This window comes from Nuphar pumila, chromosome 11, assembly GCF_984573655.1.
Source record: "Nuphar pumila chromosome 11, dmNupPumi1.hap1.1, whole genome shotgun sequence".
Classification (NCBI taxonomy): Eukaryota; Viridiplantae; Streptophyta; class Magnoliopsida; order Nymphaeales; family Nymphaeaceae; genus Nuphar; species Nuphar pumila.
Window position 1 is genome coordinate 40,518,312 of NC_143259.1, and position 27,759 is coordinate 40,546,070.

The 27,759-nt window shown below is 36.6% G+C and overlaps 1 protein-coding gene across 1 annotated transcript in view; it reads right to left on the reverse strand.

Moving 5' to 3' along the window:
• The window catches only part of LOC149822297 (uncharacterized), a 40,715-nt gene that overhangs the window by 781 nt on the left and 12,175 nt on the right, over positions 1 to 27,759 (reverse strand). Inside the window, exons 3-6 of the mRNA XM_089981017.1 lie at positions 9,924 to 10,007; positions 7,343 to 7,447; positions 6,961 to 7,069; positions 304 to 455 (exon numbers count right to left, since the gene is read on the reverse strand). Of these exons, the coding sequence (XP_089837143.1) occupies positions 304 to 455; positions 6,961 to 7,069; positions 7,343 to 7,447; positions 9,924 to 10,007 (450 nt within the window). The remainder of the gene's footprint in view (positions 1 to 303; positions 456 to 6,960; positions 7,070 to 7,342; positions 7,448 to 9,923; positions 10,008 to 27,759) is intronic.

Here is a 27,759-nt window from a genome sequence, read left to right on the forward strand (position 1 = left end):
AGATCCAATCTGTATTATCACTTGTAATGGTAGGAACTAAACCATCGTGGCAAGGAAAAGTTTGGAGAAGTGGCAGAAACTAAGACGAATATCATTTGATTTGTCGGTCATTAGAAAAAGGTAATGGTGGGGTACCAATACATTTCCTTCAGCAGAAGACCTAGAGGTAACTATAGAGACTTTGAGCCATTTGGACGTGTGTGTGTGTGTGTAAGGTGTAAATTATCAAGATTAAGGTCAATGGATTTTCATTTTACTTTGAAATGCTAATACATCAATCAATAATCGCATAAAAGTGAATACCTCTGAATTGAAATTTGATGAAGTTAGACCCTTTCCAACAGAAAGCCAGCCTGAACGGATATTATGGTCCTCTCCAAAAAGCTCGATCCTTCTACGGCCCAGCGCAAAATGCTCAATTATTCGATAGAGGTCTTCTGGTTTCACTGTTGAGCCTGACAAAATTAGCCATATGATTTCTGTTAGTTGCATGATAAGTACGGACAACAATGTTGAATGCAAAGTATCATCATGCAGACAGTCTGGGCTGCGCTCATCTGACTGCCACAGGCCTGACTTGCATGCAAGCCAGCTTCAACCAAGCAATCCAAGTCCTAAGTAGGCAAACATAGGTTTAAGCATCATTGCTTGCTCACAATTCACAGTTTATTTTTGACAAAACGAGGAAGCACACCAAGGGAAGAGAATTGCAAAGTCCTATCTTCACAAGGTTTGCTTCTCTATTTACATGTTCTTAGCCAATTATGAGAAAAGAGGAGAACCTTAGGTCTATGGTTATCTCATCTAAATGGAGAATCTTAGGTTACTAGAGCATAGAAAGAAATATAGAATACTATAAACAATTCAGGAGAAGATTTTTGGAAAAGTGGAAATGAAATTGTTATGATTGTGAGTTATTAAGTGCATTAATAATGACAGACAAGGAGCTAGCATCTGTTATGTTTATGAAGCGAGGATGGAACAAAAGAAGCCATCAGTCCACAATGCTGATCTCAGTAACTATACAGAATATTAGGATATCACTGACTATATATGGAAGGAGTTTGTGCATAAAACTTTATACATAATAGCAGCATATTTAAATCCCCCATTTTGGGGGACAAGAAGCCACTTGACATTGTTACCACTAGAATGATTTTAATGCAAGGAGTTGGCACTAGAGTTGATAAAGTACTCTGTTAGAGATTCCAAGTTGTTTCAAAAGGGTTGGCCAATCTCATCTACTTGGCACATATAAGTTTTTCTCCTTATATATACATATTTTCAGTTGTCTTTTATATATGTCACGTTATTAAACTTTTAATGTGGCAGTGTGAAATTAGCAAATAGAGTGCTTTTACCTTTTCCTGAATTCTGGTGGGAAATATTTGCAAGTTACGTAACTTAGTACGAAAATTTTAGACCAACTATGTCGTTCTTCAGTTTGCAAGAGTTATGCATTTCATGCCACATTTATGAAGGAAAAAAACCCACTTTCACCAAAGATCTTCAATGATTTGATCAAATGTGAATCAAACTGTATTCAGAAAATAGATTTTTTCAAGGAAATAGAGCGAGAAGGATATTTATGGCATGATTGCAATGATATACCACTGGCAAGGATGTTATGACTTCTAGTCTCTACTTATAACGACTCAACATTTCCTACATGAAGTTAATTTGTTCTATATTTTTTATTGCTTGCTTTATAGCTAATTGTTTACTTGATTTTTTATGTTAAAGTTGATTCATTTCATTATTTTCATGACTTAATGCTTGTAACTTGTTAACTGCCAAATTTCTAGTAGTAACACCATAAATTCAATAAATTTTTGCTTATTTAGATTGTCTATCATTTTCTCACTCAAATTTAAGGTACCATGCTTAACCTATTTTCCTTTTCTTCGAAAAAAAATCTCATTTTTGTCAATTTTTATAATGCTTCTATTTTCCCAAGATTTTCCCAATATAAAAAAAGACCTTTATCTTGAGAGTTTGTCTTGTTGAGGAATAGTAGAGAGTAGAGACCATGGTTGCAATTCTCAGAACTCGATATCGGATTGGCCACATGCAACTTGGCGACTCGGGTGAGACATTGTTTCCTTAATTATTTTATAAAAAATAATAATAAATATAAACTTTGTAATACAAAAACTTAAATAATTAAAATATAAGTGTTTTGTTATATATAATAATACATTTTGGTTCAAAAAATATGTAAGCATGTGCATAGTGAAAATATCATAGTTTCATTTATCACCAAAAAAGCAAATTTAGCTTACCGTTTTAAACTATCAATCAACATGATATTTGCAAAATATTGCAATATATGTGATAAAATGTCAATATCACAATATATATATATATATATATATATTAAATATGAGATTTTGAACTCCCGGATTAAGGGCATGAGTTATTTAAGATGTACTAAAAATTGGTATTATATTTTTGGTAAATATAATACCAATATTGTCAATAAACTCTCTCTCTCTCAACTAATACCTTACCAAATACCATGCATCCATCTACTATGGTAACCGACTTTCCAAAAAGTCTAATGTTGGAAGGTGATGTACAAACCTCTTTCAAAAACTAGTTCATTTTTAAAGCATCGCGGCCGAGTCAATGATAAACTTGGACAACTCGACCAGCTTTTAGCTCAATCAACTGAGTTAAAACATTGGCTCGGCCCTAGTTTAGTCCCTAACTGAGTCAAACTAATTTCTTGACATGGTTAGGGACCGATCAGAGATGACTCTAGGTGAGTCACGAGTTGACTCGCCGAGTTTGCCAACTATGGTAGAAACCTATGTCAGGCACAGGAATTGGTACAGGTGTGGGTAGATAGGATGTGACACAAGAGATTCTAAAAGCCAAGGTATGAGGTACAGCTATATACATACACACTTAATTGTCAAAGGCGACGCGACCTAGGAGCAGACCCACCACATGGGCGACTTGGTTTGGGTGGTGGGTTTGGGCGTGGGCCCTATTTTACAGCCTAGGCTGAAAGCCTTTTTTGTTTTTTTTATGTTGACCACGATGGGTATAAAAAGGGGAAAAGGCTTTTCCTTTTTGCTCTCTCCCTCTCTCGCCCTTTTCGCTGTCTCTCTCTCTAGGGTTTTTGCATCAAGAAGAAGAAGAGGTACGGCCTGGCCCCACTCTCATTTTTTTGCAGCAAGAAGAAGGTACACCTCTCTCTCTCTCTCTCTCTCTCTCTCTCTCTCTCTCTCTCTCTCTCTCTCTCTCTCTCTCTCTCTCTCGTTGTCTCTCTCCTTTATCTCTCTCCCTCCTCTTACTCTCTCGTTGTCTTGCTCCTCTATCTCGCAACTCACTCACTCTCTTTTGCTCTTCTATCTCTCGTTGTCTCACTTTTCACTCTCTCTCTCTTTCTCTCACTCTCTCGTTCTCTCGCTCCTCTATCTCTCTCGCGGTCTCACTCCTCTCACTCTCATCATTGTCTCGCTCCTCTATCTCACTCTGTTTTTCTCACTCTCTCACTCCTCTATCTCTCTCGTTGTCTCACTTTTCACTCTCTCATTGTCTCGCTCCTCTATCTCTCATGTTCCTCTCACTCTCTGTCTCGCTTCTCTTCCCACTCTTTTTTTCCTTCTCTTTTCTTTTTTTCTTTTTTCCTTTTTTCTTCCCCCACTTTTTTTATTTTTCTTTCCCTTTTCCTTTTTTTTTTCTTCTTCTCGTTTTTTCTTCCTTTTTCCTTTTTTTTCATTGAATATGTTTTTCAGTGGTATGGTTTTATTTTTTGCCTTTTCCTTTTTCATTCTCTTTCCTTTTTCCTATTTTGTCTCTTGTTAATTCTTTTGCATACATCAGTTTATTTTTTGTATATTGTTCATTCGCGTTGTTAGTGGTATGGTTTAGAGTTATCGAAAGCGCCTAGGCATATGGGGAAGCACGCTTTCCTGATACGCGCTTCGGAAGCTCGAAACGTTGCGCTTCTGAAATGCGTGGGGAAGCGTCCCCCTTTTTTGGGAAGCACGTTTCCCTTTTATGGAAAGCACGCTTCCCCATTTTTTCATTTTTTCGCTTTCCCCTCACTTCCGGTTCGCTTCCCAGGTCGCTTACGAGACAACTCCTAATTTTCTTCTAAGCTATGTCACATGGGTGCGGGTGCGGGGATTCGGCACTTCCAAAAAACCCGGGTGCGGGGGTGCGGCAGGGGCAAAAATGTAAATATATATATATATAAGGGGTCGGGGGGGGCGGGTTTTTTCAAATTTCATTTTATATACAAGCAAGGCTACCACCATCATTGAAAAGTCAGGAGCTGACAGCAGCTGATTTTTTTTATATACAGTTGCACGATAGCACAAGCAAGGCTACCACCATCATTGAAAAGTCAGGAGCTGACAGCTGCTGTCAGCAGATTTTTTTTTATATACAGCTGCACGATAGCACAAGCAAGGCTACCACCATCATTGAAAAGTCAGCAGCTGACAGTTGCTGTCAGCAGATTTTTTTTTTATATACAGTTGCACGATAGCACAAGCAAGGCTACCACCATCATTGAAAAGTCAGGAGTGACAGCAGCTGACAGCAGATTTTTTTTAAAAAAAAAATCGCAGCCCATTTCATAGGGCAATTTTTTTAAAAAAAAAAATCCGAAAAAAAGGACATAAATGATCCTGGGTGCGGTCAACGCACCCAGGATCGTGTTGACCGCACCCGGTGCCGCACCCGCGTCGAGTCGCATCGACATGGGTGCGGCACCCTGCTAGCCGAATCCCTGTGACATAGCTTCTAAGTGGTCCCACGCTTCCCCGCTTCCTAAATTTTTGAAAGTGCCTCGCTTCCCGCTCTCGCTTCCCGTATCGTTTCCCGCTCCCGCTTCCTCGACTGGTAACTCTGGTATGGTTCGTTTATTCAATTGTTTAACAGATTATTTAATATAATTGCTTTACAGTGTTCAACAATATGCTATGTTTTGTCTATTGCTTATTGTTAATTGATTTTATGTTGTACAAATGTTAATTATTAATTTTAGCAGTTTGTTTACATATTTTGTGTTTTTTAAAAAAAAATATTTGGGGTACCGCCTATGCTCCACCTAGCGCCTTTGACAACTAAGCATACACATACACATCCACATGATATAATATATATATATATAGAGAGAGAGATGAGTGTATCATTATCCATCGGTCAAAGGCGTGTCGTTGATCACGTGCGTAATCAATGGCATGCCCTTTTTTTGTGTGTTTTGATGTTTTAGCAACGGTCCATGACCATCGCTAAAAGTGAAAAATTGTCAAAAAACAATGGATGTGCACATTTAGCAAACGTCTAATACCTATCCGACGAGAAGGGGGTCCGACGATACTCTCTCTCTCTCTCTCTCTCTCTCTCTCTCTCTCTCTCTCTCTCTCTCTATATATATATATATATATATATATATATATATATATATATATATATATATATATATATATATATATATATATATATATATATATATTACACACACACCATGCAAGAATGAATGAGAAAAAATCTTTATGCACCTTAAAATAGACAAAAGTGACCCTTCATGTTTGACCAGATATTGATAAATATAAAACAGGAAAATGGGACATGTCTAGCTCGGGTCCTTAAAAAAGCAGTCTGACCTGTACCCGAACATACCAGCACCTGTGCCGGAGTCAACACAGACACACAGGAGACTCCACGAAGTACTCATTACATAGGTCAAGAGATCTAATATATATATATATATATATATATATATATAAACAAATGGATGAAAACCGTTGACCCTCTATAGATCTCGTGTTTGCAAATGAGTAAGCAGGTTTTTCCAAAGGCTTCAAAATAAAAAATCAATGGCCTACAATCATAGTAACAAGTATCGCCGATATTTTGAATAAAATATCGCAAAAAAAAATGTGACACAGTTTTGGGATGAAGGCGTAGTTGTTGTTGTTGTTGAAAAAAAATGTGACACAGAAACATCAAATGAAATATTAACGTCATTTTCACGAGATATTCAAAATCAAGCTTAAACTCAATATCTCTTGTTTTTTCACGAAATTTGAAAAAGGCATGAATTACTTCCATGGTTTTGATGGCAGTCTTCTTTTTTTTCACATAACATTGAATACCAGGCATTCAATGCAGCACGACTGCCTTGTAAAGCAGTGAATGCTGCATGGCAGGCAGCAGTGATTGCTGCCTGCCCTTGGAAAATGGCATGCCAGACTACACTGTGGGAAGGAGGGCCTTCACCTCATTTTATAAGATACGGGAAGCGCTCCTTTCCCCACTCTGTTCGATGTGGGACTATTTCAAGTCCCTTGAAAGGCCACATATTATGCAGTATATATACTAAATTCCAATATCCCATTAAACTTCTCTTGTTCATTGCATACTTGTGTTTCATGTTCTTGCCCAAGTCAAACACTCTCTCTCTCAATATTATATATATTTTTATTTTTTATTTTTTATTTGCTGAGATTTCCCAAAAAAATCTGAGAAAAACTCATTTTTTGAAAAGATCCCGAGATATTCCTTTGCTGAGAATATCTCGAGAACGAGATTTGTGACTATGCCTACAATGTGCAAAATTTTGACTCAAAAAGCCACATTTTTACATTAAAAAAAACATGATCCATGTGATCTTAGCAAATAAATCATGTTAAACACATCTATGAAATCAGACTGAGTGACTTCAACTTGCACCAATGATTTCCAACTACATTGTTCATACAGACAATTGTAGCATATATGCATGTGCATGTGTGCGCACGAGCACACTGTGTATGTGTGTCAAGAAGACCCTCAAATCATGGATAAACAATCAGACGCAAATTCAAACACTCATTAACATGGTACATAATCCAGCATATTCAGAGGTTTTTAAAACAAAAGGGCACCAGTATCTGACTATGCCCAAGAACTGCACTAGCAGACAGGTTCTGAAAAGAACAAAGATGAAACACCAACCGTATGGTGGCTCTTCAGCAATTATTATATCGGTATCAATGTTGGCATGGATAATGTGCCCATCTGTGCTGCGGCGGACTGTTCCTTTTATACCCATCAAGCAGTGTTCCTGTCACCAATACACCAACTCAAATCAAGAAATTTATCTGACAATATAATTACAAACCCATATATATAGAGGATAGCCAACAGCATAAATTGTACACCACATAAAAAAAAAACTAACCTAAATTAAGCATAGATAGATCTCAAATCAGATTAGGTCCCATTCAGCATAACCACCTAAGTTTCTTTCATGTGATACAGGACTTCAGGCCTAATCAAGTTTACCTTTCTGGAAACCAAATTTTTTTGTTAGATTATACAGCAGAGCAGTACCAACCTTTGAACGCTGAAACAAAGTATGAGAATCATGGCGCAGTCCTGGGGTTGCATTTGATTTGTTAGTTTTCACCCAACAAATATCCTCACACCTCCGGAATCCCCACTGAAATCAACAATTCAAGCTCATCAGATGGCACTGGTTTAGAAGTACGAATATTATACAGAAGCACACACCAAAGGTTATGCATTATCAAATCTCTAGTCCAACAGACACTAAAAGTATAATTAGTAGCAAAAGAATTAAGAACAAACAGAATGTTGAAAAGTACCATGAGGGACGGAAGCAAGAGTAGTTGGAAAGTCTTACAAACACACAAATAAAAAGAAATTTCAGCTTTTGCCAGAAGTTTATAATAAAAGAAAAGATTAGTGTATAAAAAGGTTACAGAATAACCTTGACACACACTACTTTCATCATGGGGAAATGAGGATCATCTCAAAGATATTGCATGCCTACATTCAGTTTAATAAGTTCTAAGTCATAAAGCCTCAAGAATAAAGTGACAAATTGAAAATGATTGATATGAGAAAGAACCGATCCACCTGGGTAGCAGATACTGCTCATTGTGGCATTTAGAGATAGATTCCCAAGATGATCAAATTATCATATGTTTAGGTGAAACTTTCATATTTTATTTCCATGAGAACATGGCCATGTCACACATCAGATTTTCAAACTCAGTGATAAGAAACCTAGTGGAGCATATCTGCAACACCAAATCATGCTAATTATTATTATTCTCCAACAAGTTGTGGCAGGCGCTCATCCTAAACCTAATGCGGCTTGATAAATCAAAACCTCAATATGCATAGTAGTCAAAAGCATGAGTACCTAGATGTGCTACGCAACAAAGCAAATCTTGCTTCAATAAGGAGTTCATCTTTATGCACAAGCACACATGTTTTATCTATTCATACATCTTTCCCATTGATTATACACGTCAACACCTCCTAGTTCCAAACAACTCCGCATGGTAAATGCTGACTTCCTTTGAACAGGACTCAAGTCCAAAAGCTAAACAATGAAAATATAATCATTAAATCTGATAATCAAAGTTCCATTCCTGTCAAACATGAAAGACCCACATAAAATGTCAAAATCCCAAATGAGGAGCACTTTGCAAAATGCATGGCTTGGAGACATTCTTCCAAATCCAACTCAGAGATCAGATTTACCCACCAATACATTCCCCAATTCGTAAAGGAAAAGGTAACCAAAACAATCCAAACCTGATATGTGTTCTTCTGGAAAATAATAATACAAACACTCAACTAGGTCTATAACTACAAGGAAATGTCTCCACTGCCTATCTGCCTTAACAAAAGAAAGAGAGCAAACCTGACTTCTAAGCAGACTGAGCTAGGATTTTGACCATGCAAAAAGAAGCCTAAAAACCAATAAAAACTCCAGTGGGTATGCTTATCATTTCAAATTAGTGAAAAGTATGCCATGGAAAAAAACCTGCAAAAGTCACACCACTGGAAAGAAAATAAAAAAAGGAGAAAAAAAAAAAGAAACGAAGATGACATTTTTCACTATTCGGAATTATCAACTGCAGTTTTTAGGACACCTCATCTTCAACAATTTTTTTGGCAAAGGCAATATCTTAAGATAATTCAAAAATAAGTTTTTCTCAGGGAAACCTTACACTGTTAAAAAAAATATGAATTTAACAAAAGACTTCATTTAACAGAGGAGAATTTATGATATTAATTTTCAAACACAGGAAATTATCATGTGATATGTTCACAGAAATATTACAGTAATATTAAAGTTTGCCAACATTTCTACAGAATATTGCTATGGAATACCCTTAATTTTGTTTCCTCGGAATCTCAAATAAAATAGCACTGTTTAAAAAATATGACACTTGTGACAAGCCACATGTTTTTTTTAATTACGAAGAAAGTTGAATTGAGGAATTAGCTCCCATAGATTCCATAACTAAAGGTTATTGGACATTCACTAAAACTGTGGGTCACCAGATGCCCACACACTCTCAGTTGCTAGCATGGAGTCCTAGGTCAACAAAACATAAAACTAGATGAATGGGTGCTTGATATCCACATGAGATCACCAGATACATAAGAGCTCAAAAAATGAAGGATAGCATTCAAAAATTAAAACACCACATATCAGATACATATTGTTAAAACAAGAAAACACCTATAAAAATTTAACCTTTTGCCATTACAGAAAAGCTCTGTACTTTCTAAAACTTAAGAACAGACAACACTTAAAAGTATTTCCATGAAATAGCAACATAAAGCTTCGGCGACACACAAAGAGGTACAAATATATTTGCCTTGAATCCACAACTAAATTCATCAACAAAAAATATGACCAACAGAGGACTAGCACTAAAGCAATTTCTAGAAATTGGCAAAGATGTTGGTCTGAGAAACCAATCAGCAAGGCCCACATAAAAACATATAGACTAGTATTTAGTCATTATTACTGGCAGTTGATTTCAATAATTTATTATTTTTTGGATGCATGGATTGGTGTATTCCACCTACCAATGTTTAAATAAGAATGTACTGATTGTCCATTTATATAAAAACTTAAAGCAACATACCTTCTTTAGACAAAGACGGCCTTGCTCAAGTCCCACACCATCGCCTACCCAAAGAAAGATAAATGATGGAGTATCTGCAATTAACTGGGAAAAAGAGCATCAAACTAAGATGAGGAAACAGATCACGAGCATAATTTTGGTTCTCACAGAAAGCCCAAATTATAGAACATAACCAACATACGCAATTTACTAGAATGTGCCTTACAGCAGCAAACAAATAAAAAAGGAAAAACAAGTTGAGATTCTTAAATTAAGATGATATTTGTTTCTTCTTCTCTTTCATATATCATATAATCAAAACCCAAAAACTCATGCTTGTTTTGTGTACATGTGTGTTTATTGTGTTCTAAAGGACTTTTTCCATAAACCAAAGAAATCCAAAATATCACAATAAATTGAAAAAGGCTTCAAACAAAACATGCACAATTCTATTGTGACATGTCCCAAAAAATACTTATTGAGCCCTAGATTGGATCCCTTTATAAATTTCTCCATGCCATTTATACTTATTTTAAATAGCAAGTCTTGATGCTTGGATCTTCTACTTTTTTTATTGAGCTTTTATAAGTTTGGTGAGAAATCATGTGATGTTTCCAAAATAGAGAGGAACCTAATTTTTCTATTTTGCAACTACTTATTTTCTTACTTCCCACCACCACCACCATCATCAACATCAACATACCATCACCACCACCACCTCATCAACATCACCACGACCACCACCACCTCTATCAACATCACCTTCATCACCACCACCTCCATCACCATCACCATCACCACCATTACAACCTCTATCACCATCATCACCACCACCATCACTACAATTAGCACCACCACCTCCACCTCCATCATCACCACCACCACCCCCATCATCACTACTCATACTTTCCTCTTTTTCTTTTATTTTAGATTAAAAATTTGGTAATCCAAACATTCGCTTGATTAAAAATAAAAGGCAACATTTTTCTTTATAAAATGTGATTTAATTTATGCATGTAAACAATAAATAAAAACAGATCCAAACAGCGCCCAAGTCTTTATTTAGTTTTTATTCATAAAATCCCCAAGATTTTTAACAAAGATGAATTATTCTAACTTCTGCCAAGAAAACCCTGCCAAACATGAATCATTATATAACTTCTCCCAAGAAAAAACCCCTGCCGTTAGTAGTGACTGATTTTTGTCTGTATGCATGCCCGTATATGTGCGTAAATGCATGTGCTTTTCTTTTTGTGTGCTTCTTAAAATCTTGTATTGAAATTTATTTTTTCTTTTTCAACTCCAAATCATGTAAAATATACGTACAAACTATTGTTGCTGAATTTGTTTTCCTTCTTCAACCCCAAATCATGTAAAATATATGTCACTGAGAAATTTGAAGTAGACATCCATGTGATTCAAGCTATCAAGCAAAAGGTTGTGTCAATTTATGTCAAACCTTTGATTGGTGGTTGAAAGCATAGTCACAGACATTGTTTATATTTTGAAATTATCACATTTTTTGTGGTAAATTTATATATGATAAATAAAAGAAAAAACATGACACATTGAAAATGTTGCTTTTATTGCATTTTTGCAATGTTGAAACCATTTTTTCCAAAAAAATGGCACTGTTGGAAATTTAGTTCACTTTTAGTCGTTCATTTTATAGAGAAGTGGGATGGTCCACCCCTTGTCCTCCCCTTCAAAATCTATATGTTAGATATGTTTTTTAGCAAATCTGACCTTATAGATGTGATCTCCATGGTTGAAAACATATGAATAGACAATCAGTTCTTTGATGTGTAGGTAGGATTTTATAACATAGAAAATTTCAGATCCTTGTAAAATCCTGCCTACACATCAAAAGAGTTTGAACCAAGAGTCTATTAATATGTTTTCAACCATGGAGATAACACCCATACGGTCAGATTTGCCAAAAAACATATCCAACATCACATACATCAAAAGCATATGCACACTTCATAGTGCTTTGAATGAGAGAGGGGGTGTCATATATAAACATTGGAAGGACGACTGATCTTTTAGTTTCTTTCTGTTTGAAAAAGTGAGGAGAAATTATTTATATTTTTTGCTTATTTACTATATTATTAACTTATATTTACACTTTTCTTTTTGGCTGGGCCAAGGGAAAAACTCCCCCATCACCAGCCACACTGGCAGGCTTCCAGTTCGTAAAAGATATCTTCATACATATTTTACTCCAAAACTAATCACAGACTTTTATATTGATAGGGTGGCTGAAAAATAGTCAAGACGATACTGTGATGGAAGATGTATTTCATGACTATTTTCTGATCAACTGTGGCTAGAAATACTAAGAAAGGCCAGCCCTTTACCTGGAATTTGTAAGTCATTTTCCAGTTACCTCTTGTCAAAAAAGGACTACAAGGCAAGTTTTTAAAACCCAATGACTTGGGAACCAACTTGCCAAAGGCAAATTCTGGACTAGGCTGAGGAATTATTTGGACAATGAAATTCTATAGATGCATTTTACATGGTATTTTGAGTAAGAAATCTGCCTTAAGTCTAATTGGTTTGATGTTTTTTTGGAAAGTATTGGTGCATTATGGGCCATGGATTTCTAGTTCAACTGAAAACATGTATAAATCAAAAACCTCTTGATCTAATGCATGTTTTCAATTAAAAAGACCATGGAGGTTTACATCTGTCCAGTTAGATACACAAAATGTTCAGTAGAAATCTTTGAAAATAAATTATCCTAATAAAGACTACCATACTCTCAGGGTGCCAAAGAGGTTAGGCGTATTTTGTTGCTTTTAGCAATGTAATGCACATCAGAGAGATAGAGAGAGAACATTCAACTACTCGTATCCAAATTTTGAGAAAAAAAATTTATTTTTATCCCGTGTTTTCATCAGGTTTTTTTGTGCTACAAGTTTGACTTACCCCATACCATAGAAAAACTTGTTTTTCCCTTGATTTTAATAAGCCAAATCACCTTCCTCTATTTTCAAGTTACCAAGGAAGACAACACAGCATAAAACCAAGATTATGGAAATCAGTCTCATGGGACACTGTGATGTTGCCTGGAGAACATGGGGTACGGGCAATAAGAAAGGTTAGGCTACTGAATAAGGTGTTGCTAGGGAAATGGTGGTGGCAATTGGGCACTGAAGATGGACCTTGGATCAGGTTGTTAAAAACTACAGTATCATGGGTAGGTAATGGATTGGTCATTTAATGCCAAATGGAAGGTCAGATGTGTGGAGGACTTGTTACAGTGCTAGAGGAATTTAATTTGATTGAGATTTTGAAAAATGGCATGGTTTTGGATGCAAGATAATGGTGGGTATTAAGATTAATGTAGTCATTGTACAAATTCGTATATATACATAATATTATATATATACGTATGTGTGCATATACGTATATATATAATATATTTGAGTCAACAAAGGTTGACTTGACTTGCAGTTGGAGGATAGTCCAATGGCTAGTAGTAGGGCCTTTTCTCTCTCTCCTCTTTAATCCCGCTTTTTCTACTCTTTCTCTTTTATAAATATGGGTGGGTGGGTTCTTTGTAAGGTGAGAGAGTGATGGGTAGGTCTGGGCTTTTGTGTGTTTGAGTGTATTGTAGTGAGAACCTTATGTATTTTTCTTTTTGTATTTTTAATGTTCATTATTAAAGAAATCATTCATTCACAATATTTGTATTGCACCGCTAGGTAAAGATACATCAAGGTGGAACGAGGATGTCAAATTAGCTATTAAGGTTAAAAGAGAGTGCTATAAAAATCTAAGTAAGAGTCGTGATAATGAGAATTTGGAGAAGTATATGTTAGCAAAGAAGGAAGCTAAAAAAGTTGTTCGAAACGCGAGGGCTAAGGTATATAAGGAGGTTTATGACAAGTTGGATACCAAAGAAGGCGAGAAGGATATTCATACGCTTGCAAAGATGAGAGATAGGAAATCGAGGGATCTGGGTATGATTAGATATATCAAAGATGAAACACAAAAGGTTTTAGTCAAAGATGAGGAGATTAAGGAGAGATAAAAAGATTATTTTGATAAGTTATTTAATGGAAGTCATGCCCAGGATCTTGGAGACTTGTCCATTCTTTTTCATGAGATGAATCGTGACTTCATACGCAAGATTCAAAAGAAAGAAATTGCAGAGGCTTTGAAGAAAATGAAATCAAGAAGGGCAGTTGGCCCAGATGGTATACCTATCGAGGCTTGGAAATGCTTAGGAAAGAAAGGTTTAGAATGGTTGACAAATCTTTTTAACAAGATTTGGCAGATGTGTAATGAGTGGAGGAAGAGTACTTTGGTGCCTCTATATAAGAATAAGGGTGATATACAAGATTGCACAAACTATCGTGGTATAAAACTCATGAGTTATGAAACTTTGGGAGAGGGTGATTGAGACTAGGTTGAGGAAGGTTGTCATGATATCGAAGAATCAATTTGGTTTTATGCCTGGAAGATCAACTATGGAAGCTATACATCTTCTTAGACAACTTATTGAGAGAAATAGAGAGAGGAACAAAGATTTGCATATGGTTTTTATTGATTTGGAGAAGGCATACGATAGAGTACCTAAGGACTTTCTCTGGTGGACAATGATGAAGAAAGGTGTTTCTCTCAAGTACATTAGTATAATTAAGGATATGTATGAGTGAGTAGTAACCAATGTCCGCACTTGTGGAGGGGTGACAACCAATTTTCCGATAACGGTTGGGTTACATCAAGGATCTGCTTTAAGCCCTTTCCTATTTACTATAGTGATGGATGAGCTTACGAGATCAATTCAAGAAAACGTGTTGTGGTGTATGTTGTTTGTTGATGATATTGTTTTGATTGATGAGTCTAGAGTTGGGGTTAATGCTAAGTTAGAATTATGGAGACAGACATTGGAAGCAAGAGGTTTTGAGTTGAGTAAGAGTAAGACAAAATATATGGAATGTCAGTTTAGTAAGCAACGAAGTAGTGATGGGAGTGTAGTGAAGCTTGGTGAGCAAGAAATACTGCTGGATGATTGTTTCAAATATTTGGGATCTATCATTCAGAAGTATGGAGAAATTGATGGAGATGCAAATCATAGGATAGAGGTTGGGTGGATGAAATGGAAAAGTGCAACTGGAGTGTTGTGCGATCGTAGAATGTCATTGCGGTTGAAGGAAAAGTTTTATAGGACGACTATTAGGCCCGCTTTACTATATGGTACAGAATGTTGGGCTGTCAAAAGACATCATATTCAAAAAATGAGTGTAGCTGAGATGCGTATGCTTAGATGGATGTGTGGAAATACAATAAAAGATAAGATTCAGAACGAGGAGATACGTAAGAAGGTAGGCATTGCACCCATTGAAAATAAGATGAGAGAGAATCGTTTACAGTGGTTTGGACATATTCGGTGAAGGCCTAATGATGCTCCAGTTAGAAGGATGGAGAAATGGGAAAATATATTAGTTAAAAGAGGTTGGGGTAGGCCTAGGAAGACTTGGATGGAGATAATAGGAAAGGATATGAATGCTTTGAACCTCACTGAGGACATGGCATTGGATAGAAATGATTGGAGAAGGATTCACGTGGAAGACCCAGAATGATTTTCTTTGTTGGTTCATATCGCCGACCCCAATTGTTTTGGGATGAAGGCGTAGTTGTTGTTGTTGTTGTATTTGTTTCAATGTATCTTTTTTGTATCTAAGTCACACGGACTCGGCTAAAAGGTCAACGCACCCGCGTCGACACGCCCCGACACGGACGCAGACATGGGTGCGGCTTCGGACACGGGCGGACACGGTCAACTATGTGTCGAACTTGGTCAACACACCAGGGGCCGAGTCCAGTCAACTTTGACCAAGTCTATTTTTGTCCATTTATTAAAATTAATTTGGACTCAAGTCGGGTCCAGATCCAGACCCGATCCGGATCCAATACAGTATCGGGGTCGGATATTTTTTAAATATACATGTATATAGTCGTGTCCCTGTGTCCAAAAATTTTAAAATTGCTCTGCACCCGTGTCGCACCCGTACCCGTACCCTCACTCGCACCCATGTGACATAGGTTTGTATCCAAATGCTTTTTAGTTTGGCATTTGGGTTTCGGTTTAGAGTATCTTGGTTTTCGTGCCATTTCATGACATGGTATCAAAGCGAAGGCATCTTGGTCTTGGTATCTTGTTCGAGTTTGTGCTTCAAAAGAAAATTTTGAATTGATGTACGGCTTGGACTCAAGGCTCTCACATTCTATTATGTAGCTCTTGACTAGAGAAGTATCTATGGTAATATTTCAAATTTTGTTTATGGTATTTTTTGTTGAAAATTTGGAAGTGTCTTCAAATTAATTGAAATTAGAGTTTCTTTTTAAAATCCCCTTTTAAATGAGTTATCGTTTTATTGTCTCTTGCGTGAGCATGTTAATTCAAAGTATATTTTGGGTATGTTAGTATTTATGATTATTTATGCATGTTCCTACTTGTCATTTATAAAATATTGATTTTTATATTGTGCTCTCTTTGGTGTATGTCCTTAGTAGATTTTATGTACTCTTTGTGGCCCTTGTGATCATCCCTTGGTGCATAGTTATGCCATGTATCATATGTTACTTCTCATGCATATCATGCATTAGATTAATTTATCACTTGCATATATTCTTAAATATGTTCTTATGCATATCTTATGTGATCCTTCAAAGCTTTTGTATAGGATATGTGGCTTCAAGTTATTAGCATATTGCATATACATGAATTTTGATCTCTTTTTAAGAATCCATGATTAGTTGTACTTGTGTAGGCTCTTGGTTTTCTATATGGTTTTTTTAGAATCTCTATATGTGTTTTGGCCTTATTTAATGTTATATATCATTGTTGTCTCATAGTAGACTTGTAATGTATTGAGCTATCTCTTTATATAGCTCGCTTGTATTGGTCATGCTCATTGTTATTGATGTAATCTTGATATGACTGCACTATATTCATTCTAAGTTTTTCATCTACCTTTATTGGATTTAATTTGAAACTTTATTTTTCAATCGGTTCTTATATATGAAGCCCCTTATTTGGAAATTGATTTTCGTAAGCTTTTATCGGCTTATGTCATTAGTTTTGTCCATCACAAAATTTTATATGATGCATCATTTATTTTTGGCCTTGTTGTTGGGTAGGAGTTAGCCGTTGAGATGAGTTATGTGTGCACCTCAAGTCATCTTATCAGTTTGAATTATCAAGTTTATGAGTGTCGTGTTGACACCTAGCTTGGGTCTGATTGATAGTTGATTGGCCTCAGGAGTCAGGATCCATGTTGCTTTTGTTTAACTAGAGATGTTGTCGGGGTGAGTTGTGTGTACCTCGGTTTTTGTTAATTTAGATTGTCGACTTATAGTTTGGCTCTAACTAACGGTTGTTTGATCTCTCGTTTTATGAGTGTATTATATCATTCATTTGTATATTTGGCCATTGTTATTATGATGGATGCTTATAATTATGTTTATCAAGGATGGTTATCTATTTTTTAAACCATGGTGTTTCAAAAGCTTGTAAAATTTTATATCACTGCCTTGATTTGTAAATCATTATTCTTGTCCTCCTGGTGACATTGGTTTGTTTTTCATTACAAACTCTCTTTACCTCGTTGGTTTGTTCACTCGACCCTCTTATTTGAGTGATTTTTTTATTGGTTAAGAGAAATTTGTTTATCAGTTTTACAACCATGGTTGTGATGAGTTATGTGCACCCGTTGTAGCTGATGTTGTTTACCGTTGTACAATCATTTGTGAGGTGAGGGATGTGTACCTCTTATGGTTGTAGCTGGTATTTGATCCATAAGTGGCATTGTGATTGATTTCTTGTCCTATGCGCTGATACACTTGAATCGTGAGGTTTTTGGGGTTGGAGGTCAAAGAGGTGGTTGCTTGTGGTGAGCAAATTGGTGTTGAGATTTGCAAATAGCATTCATTGTATTGTGGGATTTCTTAAATCTCTCCATAAAATTTCTAAAGTTTTACTTCTCGTTTGCTCTTATATGGGAAATGTTTATTTACTGAAATATTTTCATGTATTGTTATGTGCATTGAATATGTGTTAATAGCATACCTAAGGATATTTAGATTTGTTCCATGTTGGTTGTCTTGGGTGTTTTGCATAAATTTAATATATTACTCTCTTAATGTCCTTGTAAGCATTTTCATTGTTTTTATATTTAAATCATTACATGGTCCATTAGCATGCTTATACATGATGATATGCCTTGGTTGCATAGGTTGATATATTTTGAATGTATTTATAGATATTGTTTCTATTATTAAAATTTAAATTGTTGAGTCTTTGCATCTCTTTGAGCCATTAAAGTATTGTCTTTGTACCTATGGTGTTTGCTTATTGACAAACTTGATATAGTTGTTGATCCATGTTTGCTAGTGTTACAAAGTATCTTTTCTCTGGATTTGTTGGATGTGGGATTTTGAATTTCCTCATTGTTTTTGTTGTGCATTTGTATGAAAATGGCTCTTTTTTGAAAAACCCTCTTGATGAATATTTTATTTTTCTCCTTGTGTGGATTTAACTCCTTGGTGAGTTGTCTTGTTTAATTGTTCTCCTTTGATCTTGTTTGTGATATTCAAAGGTTCATATTTATGACTTCATGTTAAATATATATGCTTTTGAAATTGTTTTTAATCTTTTTTTATTATGTTTAAAATTATGTGCTGAAAATTATTATTAAAAACCTTTTGTCTTAACACTAGTCCTTTTGGATATTTTTTATATATATTGTACTTTTGGTGTGTTGGTCATCCTTTCTCCATAATATATAACTAATATAGTTAATTTTAAAATTCTCCTTTATGTTTTATGATATATATATATATATATATATATATATATATAGTTGGGATGTTTTGTTAGCTCTATTTACATGTTCTCAAGTATTGATGATATTGAAGATCCTAAAGACCCTCTTTATGATAGAGCATATGATTGAAGATCAAAAGCACCCTTTAAGGAAGCAACGAATGGAAGAACTTCTTGAAGACAATAAAGACATTTTATGTAATGGGTTTTTTTCTTGTAATTGCAAACTTAAGGTGAGTCACAATAAGTTTGAGGGGGTGTTAAGATTAATGTAGTCTTTGTACATATTCTTATATATATACGTATGTATGTGTGTATATATATATAGAGAGAGAGATATACACATATTTATATAATATATATTTGAGTTAACCAAGGTTGACTTGACTACCGGTTGGGGGCTAGTCCAACAACTAGTAGGGCCTTTTCTCTCCTCTTTAATCCCTCTTTTTGTATTCTTTCTCTCTTATAAATATGAGTGGGTGTGTGCTTTGTAAGGTGAGAGAGTGATGGGTAGTTCTAGGCTTTTGTGGGTTTGAGTGTATTGTAGTGAGGACTTTATGTATTTTTTTTTTGTATTTTTAATTTTCATTATTAATGAAATCATTCATTCATAATATTTGTATTGTATTTGTTTCAATGTGTGTTGTTTATATCCAAATGCTTTTTGGTTTGGCATTTGGGTTTCGGTTTGGAGTATCTTGGTTTCTGTGTCATTTCATGACAATCTATGGTACCCAGACACTTCATTTTTCCCTCTGTGCCCATGTCGACATGCGTCAACACCCAAACACGCCATTTTACCCTCGTACATACAAGCTTGTATTCAAATTATAATTTATAATTATATTTTCAGTATATAATATATATTTTAGATATAGCATATATATTTAGATTATATTCAGTTTATTTTTAATTTATTTTGTATTTATGTGATATATATTGTGTCCCCGTACCCACATTTTTTGGAATTGTCGTGTTGTACCCTCCGTACCTGTACCCACACCCGTACCCAGGTGACATAGGTGAGAGTGGGTTCATAGCATTTTTTCATGGGTCACGAACATAGTGAATACGATAATTGGGCATATCTTAGTGATTGGCTAAATGCAAGTTGATAACCAACACAATATTTTAGTGTGCAATACCTCGAAAGATGGCTTTTTCTGAATCTCTTCCTATTAGAAGGCTGTATGCAGTCAGGCATGGATCTACTCACGAAAGATGTAATATGCATTAGGGGCCTTCACTACATGCTAAAATTAAAATGTTTTTCTAGGCATTATGTTCACGAAGAATCCATACTCTATCTAAAGAAGCATTACATATGTGATGTGCTATGATGAAGAGTCAATGCAACACTTTTTTTGGTATTATTCTTTTTCTATAAAATTTGTTTACATTAGTTTGGCCTGAGCTTGTTGTCAAAGTGAATCCAAGTTCATGCATTAGAGGTCTCGCCGAACCAGCACCCTTTTGAAGATCGAGAAAATGGAGGCATATTTGGAAGTGGTGGTTGCAAATTGCATGGCGGGTTGTGTGGCTGGAGAGGAACGGTCAGGTATTCAAGGATATCACTTCTAATGCACTAGTAGAGAATCCTGGGAATTAATACTTGTGTGCAAATTCAATTTGGGACTTATCTTGTATTGGGATTATCCAGGTTGTTCTCTCAATTTATAAGTTTACAACCTATAGTCTCGGTGACCTCTCATCGTCAGCAAGCTTTGCTAATTGAATAGATTTATTTTTATCATACCAAAAACAAGAAAAAGATTTCCCCGACTTTTATTCCTATATTAGTAGTAGTTTGGGGCTAGTGCATTTGTGTGTCTTATATTTGGTAGTATTGCCCATTGTTACCGAAACGCTATAGAACATGCGGAAGCACGCTTCCCCAAAATGCGGCACTTCCGAAATGCACAGGGAAGCGACCATTTAAATTGGGAAGCACACTTCCCATTTATGGAGAAACACGCTTCCCATTATTGGTAAGCTCGCTTCTTGCTCGTTTCTCGTTCGCTTCTCTCTCGCTTCCCAATATCGGAAAGTGAGTTTACTTTTTTGGGGGGCCTTAAACATTTTTAGCTTTAATAAAAAAAATTAACCCAATATCAAAAAAGCTTGATTCCTATTCGCTTCCCACTTGAATCTTAGGTCATTTCCCTCTTCATTTCCCCTTCGATTTTGGTTCGCTTTTGTTCTCGCTTCCGAGAAGATTTTCAGTTCGCTTTCAAGTCGTTTCATGCTTCCTGCTTCCTAAAATTTTAGAAGTGCCTTGCTTTCCGCTCCCGCTTCCTCGACTGGCAACTTTGGAGTCGCCCTATCTAGAAAGTCATAGTTGTGTGTTACTTATGTGAGCATCAAACTAAGTAGTTGATGAAGTACCTAAACATTCATCATTAGATACTCGGTTATAAGTTTGGTTATTTGCTTATACAAGCCCAAGCGGAAATCAAACTGAGTTTATTTGTAAATGAATCCATCTAATGTTAGTAAAAGTTCCACATATAGTTCATTAAGAGGAGCCTGATATCTATATTATATTTGTAAACACTCATCACATTTATGGACATCAACCTAGTGGTTAACAATGTTTTCTTGGAAAAGCGGTAATGGGTTTGAGCCCTGCTTTTTGCTTCAAGTATTCTCTAATAACAGTTTTTAATATATATACTGTTCGAGCATGGTAAGCTATGAACTTGAGACTTTACCCAAGTCAATCAAACTTGAACTCAAGCTTGCTTGAAGAGTTCATACCAAACTCGAGCTGAAGTTGACCCAATATTCACCCTTACCAAACCCAACTTGAAGGTGAAGTCAAGCTCAATTTTGTATCATGTGCAACCTAGTGTTTATCATGGTCCACTTACTAGAAAACCATGCTTTGGATAGAGTGTTTTCATGTAAATAAAAGTACATATATTTTGGTGCATTATGGGTCATTGAACTTAAATTTCTTAGAACACTGTCCAAACGTCAAAATTTCCTAATCTAGGACATGTTCTTGAATGAACTAAGGAAATCATATTTGTAGGGTTTGATTCAAGAGCATTCATTAGAATGTTGGAAAATAAATGGGGGCATACTAGATAGTATGGTACTACCAGTACCAATAGTACCATATAAGCTCACACGCACATACAAAGTTATTTATTTGTTTAATGGTTTACATATCTTTAAACAAGTTATAATAAAACTAGTTATAATAACATTAACAGCATTCAATGATTGAAATAACCAACATACCTTAAATGCAATGGCATTTTTTAAAATACAAACTACTTTTCGGGGTATACTTTCACTTTTCAAATTCAAATAACTAAAGTACACCTTGTTACTTTTTCAAAAAATGTGTTTGATTTTTTCTCATCAAACAAATGACTCACTCCCCCTAAAAAGTAACTACATATTTTCAAACATGTCATTGCTTTAAGATTGTTTTATATATATATATATATATATATATATATATATATAATGATAAGGTGGTTTTGGGATGAAGGTGTAGTTGTTGTTGTTGTTGTATAATGATAAGGTGCACTGAAAGCAACTACTCCATCAATCAGACCCCATGATGTCTTCAGCATAATCTTTTGCTAGGGATCTACCTTGGCTTGCATATTTTTAATGTGAAAAAAAATGACTTCTTGACTTTACAAGTCATGAGATTTTGGTACATTAAAGGCCATCTCTTGAAAAAATCTGCATGTCTCATAGTCACATATCCAAAACTCATTCTACTAGATCATATTCGTAGAGTCTAATAGACAAGAACTCGAAAATATGGAAAATTATGGTCTCAACTAGGGGGGGAAATAGTGCACCCTATTATTACTTTATATATATATATATATATAAAAGAAAAGAATTTCATAGTATCAGACAAAGTTCCTTTTCAAAAAAATGCTGATCAGATTGTATTTCATCTTGTTTCATAAGAAATGCTTATGCTTCCAAAGAAATTACAGGTCTTCGCATTAGAAGTCTCTCCGTATTGAATATGATCTACATGATGAAATGCTGGTGGCTGGTTCTATGCATTGGAAGGTTCTAAGAAGAGATTTGTGTCAAATTGGCCTACCAGTTTTTGGCATGATATTAAATGTGATGTACCTTTGGCTTCATCATTCCCTTCCATCTTCCAGATTGCTAGATACCTATGTCACAGGGATTCGGCCAACTAGGTGCCGCAGCCACGTCGACGCGACGCGGGTGCGGCATCCGGTGCAGTCAACCCGACCCTGGGTGCGGTCAGCGCACTCAAGGTCATTTTGGTCCAGTTTTTAGATCTAAAAAAAAATATTCTGCCCGATGAAATGGGCTGCAGAGGGGAGGATTAGGGCAAATTTTTTTTGCCCTAATCCTCCCTTTGTCTCCTCTCCGACTCCCTCTGCTCTCCGCCACCGCCGATCGCTCCGCCAGACCTCTTCAGGTATGCCCCCGACTCCCTCTGCTCTCATCCTCTCTTCTTATAATGTATTATCCAGCAAACAGATGAAGGACTCACAGCGATTATCAAGCACCTCGATTTAACTGTGCGTAGCAAAAACTGAAACAAGTTCTGAAAATAAACTCCTCGAACTATTCAAAAGAAAAAGAAACTACCTATTAGCATATTCCAACTAATATCCGGAAAAGGCTAAAACCCTAAATGGCAGAAAACACCAACGAACACAAAACCGAGCAAAATTATCCAAAAAAAAATATGATGGCTAAAAACTAGAGAAAGAGATAGAGAGATCTCACGGTAAAATGCCTCAGAGACCTCCCGATATCTCTCGATCACCGAAAAAAAATAGTGTTCTCTCTGCTGCGACGGCAAGCCCTCCTCGCTCTACAAGACAAAACCCTAACCCTAATTTGAGATGGCGCCCTTTGCTTCCCCCTTTATAGTTGGAGAGGTTGCTTCAACGGTTTGGATGTTATCCGACACCCAACCCGAATCCAGTTGCAATTAGCTGGATTAGGAAAATACGAATCCAATTAATTATGAGATTCAGATTTGACATAGAATTTTATAATTGAATTCATGGATATTTGATTCTGACGGACATCCAGATCCAACAACAACAACAACTACGCCTTCATCCCAAAACAATTGAGGTCGGCGATATGAACCAAAAAAGAAAATCATTCTGGGTCTTCCACATGAATCCTTCTCCTCCAATCATTTCTATCCAATGCCATGTCCTCGGTGAGGTTCAAAGCATTCATATCCTTTCCTATCATCTCCATCCAAGTCTTCCTAGGCCTACCCCGACCTCTTTTAACTAATATATTTTCCCATTTCTCCATCCTTCTAACTGGAGCATCATTAGGCCTTCGCTGAATATGTCCAAACCACCGTAAACGATTCTCTCTCATCTTATTTTCAATGGGTGCAACGCCTACCTTCTTATGTATCTCCTTGTTCTGAATCTTATCTTTTACATCCAGATCCAATTCATGTAAATAATCGGATTCGGTATTAGCCTTTGTCCATCCGAATCCGATTAGCCAATACGTGATTAGTCGGATTCAATAAAGGTTGCATCCAACCGGAATCTCAACCGATCCAAGAGGTAGGGATGTAAATGGTTAAGATTCGGATAGGATGTTTCCAATACCATATCCTACTGAACAGATGTTGGCTAAACAGATTCGATTAGGATGGTGAAAAAGCTTCTACTAGTTCGGCTTTTTTTTACATGTAAACAGATTCAGTATCCACATTCACTTATAATCGAGAGCAAGTGATCTGACAAATCACTTTTAGAAAAGTGATTTGGCATCCTCACCATCCACAACATAGGTCGTTGTGGGATGAAGCAATAGACTGTGAAGATGTCAGTGACTTCATAGATCACAGATCTGCTCTTCTTATAATCGGATATGGTTTTGGCTTACCAAATGCAATTAAATGGATAAAATCCGATTCATCGACATCCCTGCCAAGAGGGGTAAGAAAGTCAGACCAAAATAACAAAATTATCCAAAAACTATTTTGAAAATGACAAAAATATGCAATCCATCACTAATTGAATCAAATCTGGTTCTTTTTTAATCAAACTTAAAAATTATAATATATATATAAATATATATATATATATATATATATTGTCGCACCCGCACACGCACCCATGTGACATAGCTAGATACAGAGAAACCCAAGTTGTAGATTAGTCTGTTATGGACCAACTTAACATGAAATAGAAGAGTGGGAAAAATTGATTGTGCTTCTTACAGATGACATCCAGATTTACAAAATGTGGATGGTTTAGTCTGGCCTTGTTGTAAGCCAGTCAGATTTCCCATTAAATCTTGCCATCATTCCTTTCTCCATCAGATGACATCCAGGGTGTGGTATGGAGAACTAATCCGAATCAGGATGTGCCTACATTTATATAGTTGACCTCCCTTCCAACTCAGGCCAAGTGCAAGCTGAGAGGCTTTCAGCTAGCCAGACAATGTCTTTTACGCATACAAGCTGAAGAAAATTCTCAGCATCTGTTTATATCTTTCCCTTTCATTCATAAATTTTTCCTTCTAGCACGACATGATACTGTCCAAATTCCAGATGACTCAGCTCCAGATCCATTGCCCCTGTCAATCAAAGCAGATCCCAGTGTAGAAGACTCTTATCCGCACTCATTGGCCCAAATGGATCTAAGTATGGCAAATTCAGATCCAACTCCGTTATACCAAGGGATTTGGGTGGATCCAAGCATTACTACAAAGCTGAATGTCCAAGGTCCAAGCAATTGATTAGAACCCATGCCCTGCAAATCCATATCCAAGTTCCATCCTGCAGTGGGACCCACCTCTAAGGTGTCACATCAACATTTGCAGCATCCTCAGCCATGTACGACATTTGGTATGGGACATTACTTCATTCCGCATTTGGGACTCAGATCCATTTTGATGTTAGACGGGACGGAGCAAGAAGGAACCGAACCTGTTCAGACGGACGAAGCTCCAAGAGGCAATCAAGGACCAGCCAGCTATGTCACATAGGTGCGTGTGTGGCGATGCGGCACTTTAAAAACACTTGGGTGCGAGGTTGCGGCAAGGTATATATATATTTTAATATATATATATATATATAAAAATATTTTAGTATATATATATATATATAACTTATCCATAAAGCAAGCTCCCAATGAAAAAATTCTGCTGTTCACCAGAAATAATAAAAAGCAGGATGCAAATTCAGATGCAGAAAATTCATATTGAATCAGGATCCGATTGGTTAATCGGGTATATAGCCTAATCGGGTTACCAGTGGATTCAGCCATTCAACAATAAAATAGTTACTTGAAATTAGAGCAAACCTCTCCCCATTTAATGCAGAAATTCATTTCAATGCAGTTTTCATTTTCTTATTAATGCATTTATAACAAAGCTCTATAAAAAATATAAAAGAATGTACATGACTCAGCTTTTTATGACAAAGTTGTGTAAAAAGAATAAAAGAATATACATGGCTAGGAGCATTTAATGCACAACATTTTTGGTTGACGCTGGGACAAAACTTTAAATATTTTTAAAGTGAAGCATCTTTTACGACTCTCTGTAAAAGTATAAAAGAAGTATAAAAGTATAAAACAATGTACATGGCTCAGCTTTTTATAACAAAGCTTTGTAAAAACAATAAAAGAATGTATGTGGCTCAAAGCATTTAATGCACAACGTTTCAAAAACTTTGTAAAATATGTGGCTGACACTGGGACAAAATTTTAAATATTTTTAAATAATCTTAGGTGCGCGTTGAACGCACCGGGTGTCGCACCTGCACCTGCGTCGCATCGACGCGGCGTGCGGCGGCCTCTATGCCGAGTCCCTGTGACATAGCCAGCCAGCTATCTGGGGCCCACTAGGGAGGTCGACCTCCTCCCTTGGGAGGAGCCTTTGTGGATGTGAGAAGGAAGTAAAGAGGGGCTGGGAATTGGTGTCCCTAATTTTGGCTAAGTCAACAAGGTCTTACCTATTCTTGAGTAAGGGCTTGGGAGGTGTTACCATGGTTGCCAGTTGAGGAAGCGATACGGGAAGCGGGAGCGGGAAGCGAGGCACTTTCAAAATTTTAGGAAGCAGGAAGCGTGGGACCACTTAGGAGTGAATCGGGAATCGTCTCAGAAGTGACCTAGGAAGCGAACCGAAAGCGAGGGGGAAGCAAAAAAAATAAAAAAAAAAATTGAAAAAAATGGGGGAAGCGAGGGGGAAGCATGGGGAAAGCATGGGAGAAGTGAGGGGGAAGCGCGCTTCCCATAAAAGGGAAGTGTGCTTCCCATTTAAAAGTGGTGCTTCCCTGTGCGTTTCAGAAGCGCAACGTTTCGCGCTTCCGAAGCGCGCTTCGCCACTTACCTAGGCGGTTCCGGTAACTCTGGGTGTTACCTAGTTTTAGAACGTGGTCAAGAAATCTTTATCTCCTTTAGATTCCTTTTAAATTGTGTTGAAAACTTGTAGAGAGGTGTAAATACCTTTTCTACAACCTATATATACCCCATTGTTTTGTGCTATGCATATTAAGAAATGAAATGAAGTTTGAATCTCTCTCTCTCTCTCTCTCTCTCTCTCTCTCATGTTCTATGTCACACGGACTCGGCTAGGGAGGAGCCGCACCCGAGTCGACACGCCCCGACACGGGTGCGGCTTTGGACTCGGCCTGGACACGATCAACGCCGAGTCGGACTCGGTCAACGAGTCGAGGCCGAGTTCGTCCTTTTTTGGACTCGGTCAACGTTGACTGAGTCCAAAAATTATCCATTTTTAGGAGAAAAAACAAAAAAAAATTATCTTTTTATATATTTTTTTAAATATATATATATATAGCATGAGTCTCAAACATAAGCCCCAGAAAAAAAATCCGGGGGGCGCTGCCCCCCCCTGGACCCCCGCCCGCTGACCGCGCAGCGGGACCCACGCCGGGGGGAGCCCCTGGACCCCCCCTTTCTGCAAGGGCAAAAGTATAATTTGCAAAGTTTATAAAAACACTCATGTTGGTGCCAAACTTTAGAGGACAATATCCACATATATGCA